The sequence below is a fragment of the Blastomyces gilchristii genome (assembly GCF_000003855.2).
Source record: "Blastomyces gilchristii SLH14081 genomic scaffold supercont1.2, whole genome shotgun sequence".
Lineage (NCBI taxonomy): Eukaryota > Fungi > Ascomycota > Eurotiomycetes > Onygenales > Ajellomycetaceae > Blastomyces > Blastomyces gilchristii.
The window spans coordinates 7,101,274-7,102,323 of NW_003101681.1; the positions used below are offsets into that span (position 1 = coordinate 7,101,274).

Genomic DNA, 1,050 nt, shown 5'->3' on the forward strand with positions numbered 1-1,050 from the left:
ACTTTTCTGAACACAGATCATAATCAATATCATTTTAATTAAAAAAAAAAATGTACAATACAAAAAATAACAAAAAAACAAATAATAAAATAACAAGAAAAAATCACAATAAAAAAAAAAAAAAAAAAAAAAAAGAGAAAGAAAAAAAGAAGAGAAAGAAAAAAAGAGACAGAAAGAGAAAGAAAAATAAAAAAAAAAAGAAAAGAAAAAGAAAAAAACAAAAAATAAAAACAAAAAATAAAAACAAAAAAAAATCAAGATTGCAGGGCCACAGCACTTTTAAAATACTCACTTCTCAGAGTCTTCACAATGTTCATTATCAACTGTGTATCTCTCACAGTGAGAGTAACACAGTCACAATGAGTCATTGTCTTAACACTATCTAATAAATAATCAGTATATATCTATATAAATGTGAATAATTAGAAAACATACACTTAAAAAGTGTGATCAGGGTGAACTCTGCTATCACTTGAATGACATCAAGGACAGAATGCTGGAATTGATGATTTCTCTCATCAATTTCACAGACAAGGCGCGTGAAGATGGTCTTGAGAAATATAAGATTCTCAGACTTCTGATAGAAATGAATCTCACAGAGAGACTCTATTTTCATCATATCAGAGACTGAGTGTTATCAAAAAGTGTTACTTCAATGCATATGTACTTACTGCAGCAATTCACTCTCTGTGCATGTGACTGAGAGTTGCAGCTTTCTCATGCTGCATGACTCTTCCTGAGATGCTGCTGCTGGTTTGCAACTCATGCAGTCTCTCAGTCCAGCATGCACTGTGCATATGCAGCCCTGCGTGCTGAGGCCGTGTTGATCATTATGGCCTGGTGTGATACTTGCTTTTCACGGGCCATGTTTCATTTGATTGGGAGGAAGAGGGGAGACATGACTGCTGTTTTATTTGAGAGAGAATGAATAATTGAATCTGTAGAAGATAATTTGATTTCTTCTATATTTGAAATTTGATTAGTCTATACTCTTCAATTTGAGAGTTTCTGAGAGTGTTTTAATAGTTTTCATACCAGCTTGGAATTAGT

General features: G+C 32.4%; 1 protein-coding gene across 1 annotated transcript; it reads right to left on the reverse strand.

Moving 5' to 3' along the window:
- Positions 1–292: 292 nt before the first annotated feature.
- BDBG_01662 (uncharacterized protein) lies at positions 293–750 on the reverse strand (the record flags this gene model as incomplete). Its single annotated transcript, XM_031720429.1, has 3 exons — positions 293–382; positions 436–604; positions 701–750. Coding segments are annotated over 3 exons (308 nt in total), but the record flags the coding sequence as incomplete, so codon positions are not given.
- Between the last annotated feature and the right edge of the window lie 300 nt (positions 751–1,050).